General features: G+C 68.0%; 1 protein-coding gene across 1 annotated transcript, besides 1 other annotated feature; it reads left to right on the top strand.

Moving 5' to 3' along the window:
* Positions 1-3167, top strand: Tc00.1047053507893.9 (dispersed gene family protein 1 (DGF-1), putative; the record flags this gene model as incomplete). The annotated part of the gene is made up of 1 exon (XM_797816.1): positions 1-3167. A coding segment is annotated over one exon (3167 nt), but the record flags the coding sequence as incomplete, so codon positions are not given.
* Positions 1-3167: a sequence feature (areas not merged during assembly with more than two copies in the genome that could not be assigned to a particular haplotype).

The raw sequence follows: 3167 nt of genomic DNA, 5'->3' as shown, positions 1-3167 counted from the left end.
GCCGTGTCCTGTCGACGGCGGAGGAATACGCAGCGGCTGGTTTTGGCGACGCTGGGAGCATCGACGTTGTTGGGTGCGACGCCTGCGACAGGGACACGCACTGCTACGCGCCTGGGACGGCGTCTGCGAGCATGAGGAACGGTGTGTGCGTGTGCGTGTGCGGCAGCGGTGGGTACGGCGAGGCGTGCGTGCCTGTGGGAGCTCTCGCACTGCCGCCCGCTGTGGGCACCGCGTCGAGTGTGTTCTTCCGCGAGGGCGTGACGGTGCAGTCGGTGTTCGTTGTTTCTGCCGGCGCGAGCGAGGTGACGCTGCGCCGCGTTGTGCTGGACGGCGTGAGTCCGGTGCTCTACGTGCCGTGGATGGCGCGGGATGGCGTGCGGATCGTTGTGCAGAACGTGTCGCTTCTGAACGGCGCCGTGCTGTACGTGATGGGCGGAGGAGCGCTGCGCGGTGCGGTGGCGGCGGGGAGCGACGAGGGCGGGCCGGTGGAGCTGTCCGTGTGCGATGTGGAGGCGTTGAACGGTGCGCTTGTTCTGACCGGCACGTTCCCCGCGGGGTCTGTGCTGACGGTGACGGACTCCCTGCTGGTTGCCGCGAGGTCGACGCCGCTTGTGTATCTTCCCGGCTCGCAGTCCTCGCCGTACGCACCGGTGCTGGTGCTGTCGGGCCTGCGGCTAGTGCGGTCCGTGCTGGTTGTGTCCGGCGTTGCTCTCGTGACGGTGATGACTGGTGGGCGGACGGTGGTGGTGGACGGCGCGGTGCTGGAGCTTGTCGGTGGCGGTGTCGCGCTGGACGCGGCTGTGTTCGGTGGCGAATATGCGTTGTACGCGAGTGCGCGTGTGGTTGCGTCGTGGGGCGCTGTGCTGCGCGTGTCGGGGAGCCAGGTGTACGCCGCGCATGGGCTGATGTTTGACAGCGGGGTGGAGGCCAACGCGTCCGCCGTCGTAGTGAGCGACAACGCCGGTGCGCTGACCTATGGCGCGCTGCTGGAGCTGCGGGGGTCGGCGTCGTTTGCGTCCAGGTCGTGGCTGTCGGTGCGCGGCAACAGCATCAGCGGCAGGCTCCTGTCGGTGCCGTCGTACCCGCGCAGTGCGGAACTCGTGCAGAGCACGCTGACGCTCCACGGGAACGCTGGCAGCGGGCTTGTCGTGATGGACGGCACCGTTGCGCTCGTGGGCGCCGGCCGAAGGTTCGTCGTGGGGTGCCTGACGCTCAACGGGCAGGCGCTGCGGCCGTTCGACTACAGGTCCGCCGGCATCATCGGGGAATTCCGTCCTGTGGCGTGTGGCGTGTGCGACGCCGACGTGCGCTGCTTTGCTGCTGCGACGAGGGCTATGTCTGCGTCGTGTCGCTGCCGCTGTGCTGAGGGCGGGTACGGGCGCGACTGCCTGCCGGTGTACCTGCCGCATGTGGACGGGTGCAACCGCACGCCTGGCATGCCGCCGCTGGGCCACACGGCGACACCAAGACCGAGTCTGAGCGCGACGCAATACAGTCCGCTGCAGTACGTGCCGACGGAGACACTGCAGGTGACGGAGACGGTGGCGCTGCCGCCCACGCGGACGCCGACGGCGTCGGTGAGCAGCACGCTGTGGTGGAGCGACGTGGCGTGCCCGACGCTCGCCGTGACGACGACGGCGGCTGGAGGGAGCCTGACGCAGAACGAGATCCGCGGCGGTGGGAGCGCCGTCCCGACGCGGCTGATGGTGGCGCTGCCGCCGCCGTTTCGTTGGGCACGCGACCCGCGGCTCGGCACGCACCTGAGCTTCGTGCCGGTGTTGATGGCGCAGCCGAGTGGGTTCGGTGGTCCGTGGGGAGCGATGCTGAGCAACGCGACGTGGGTGCGCAACGCGACGAATCCTTTCACCGTCCTGGAGCTGGCTGTGCCCGTGCACCGCGGTTACTTCATTGCTGCCGACGAGACGATAGTCATTCGGTGCGACGCTGTGGCGGTGTTTGGCGGCTGCAAGGGTGTGCTGCTTGGTTCCTTGACGATCAGGTCTGACACGCTGCCCGCCGCTGCCAGCGCCCTCTCGGCGATCACCGGCGTTGTTGCGGGTGCGGCGGCTGTTGCCGTGGTGGTGACCGGCGGGTTGGGCTCCATCCTTGAGATGCAGGCGCTCGGCGTGTTTGCGAGGATGTCATGCGCCTCGGCGCAGGAGCGTGCGAGCACCGTTGCGCTGCCGTACTTCCTGTCGGTGTTCGCTGCTCTTGACCCGCTGTGGATGGTGGTGGGCAACGCGCTGCTCGCCGTTGTGTTCGGGTGCGTGCACTGCGGTGTGACGGCGGCCTTCCAGCGCTGGCGCGGCGTGGACGCTGCGAGTGCGTGGGCTGCGATGCGCTTCCCGAGCCTGACGTACGTCGTGGCGCACGCGATGCACCTCGGCATCTTCTTTGGCTCGGTGCTCGCACTTGCGATGCCCGACGCCCGCGTGCAGCACCGCGTGATTGGTGTTGTTGGCGTGCTGTACGGAGTGGCGTTCCCTGCCGGCGTGTGCTACTTGATTGCCCGCCACGTGGGCGCGAGCTTCGAGAGGTACTGGCAGTTTTCGAGGAAGCCGCTGCACGAGCACCTGCTGTACCCCGTCGGGTATTGGCACCCCGCGGCGCAGCAGCGGATGTACGGCGGCATGCTGACGAACATGAGGGGCAGCCACGTGTACTGGTGCGTGTTCCAGCTGTCGGTGCTGTGTGTGGTGGGCCTGATTGCGGCTGTGCACCCGCCCGTGGGAGGCTGCGACGTCCAGTACTTCTGCATGGCGACCGTGCTGTTTGCGGGCGCGGGCGTGGTTGCCTTCACGAACATGATGCGCTCGGCCTTCCTGACGGTGATGCACACGGCGAGCTTTGTGCTCCTTGCGGTGCTGTGCGTGGTCAGCGCGGCGAACCATCTTGCGCCGAGCGACGGCGGTGCGAGAGCGTACGCGGCTATCGTGCTGCTGCTGACCGCTGTGCTGCTTGCGGTCACTGTGTACGGCGTCGTTGTGTGGTACGCGGAGGACCGTCACTGGCAGGAGCTGCGCGAGCCGCGGCGTGGAGGGCTGGAGGCGCTGCTGCGCGATGACGAGGAGAGCGACGAGACACAGAAGCTCCACGACATGACGTCGTCGTCGTACGCCACAGGCACCACCGTTGCGTCTTACCAACCACCCGCAATGCCGTTGCAG

The sequence above is a fragment of the Trypanosoma cruzi genome, genomic scaffold (genome assembly GCF_000209065.1).
Source record: "Trypanosoma cruzi strain CL Brener 1047053516519 genomic scaffold, whole genome shotgun sequence".
Lineage (NCBI taxonomy): Eukaryota > Euglenozoa > Kinetoplastea > Trypanosomatida > Trypanosomatidae > Trypanosoma > Trypanosoma cruzi.
This window is presented reverse-complemented; position numbering and strand designations above follow the sequence as displayed.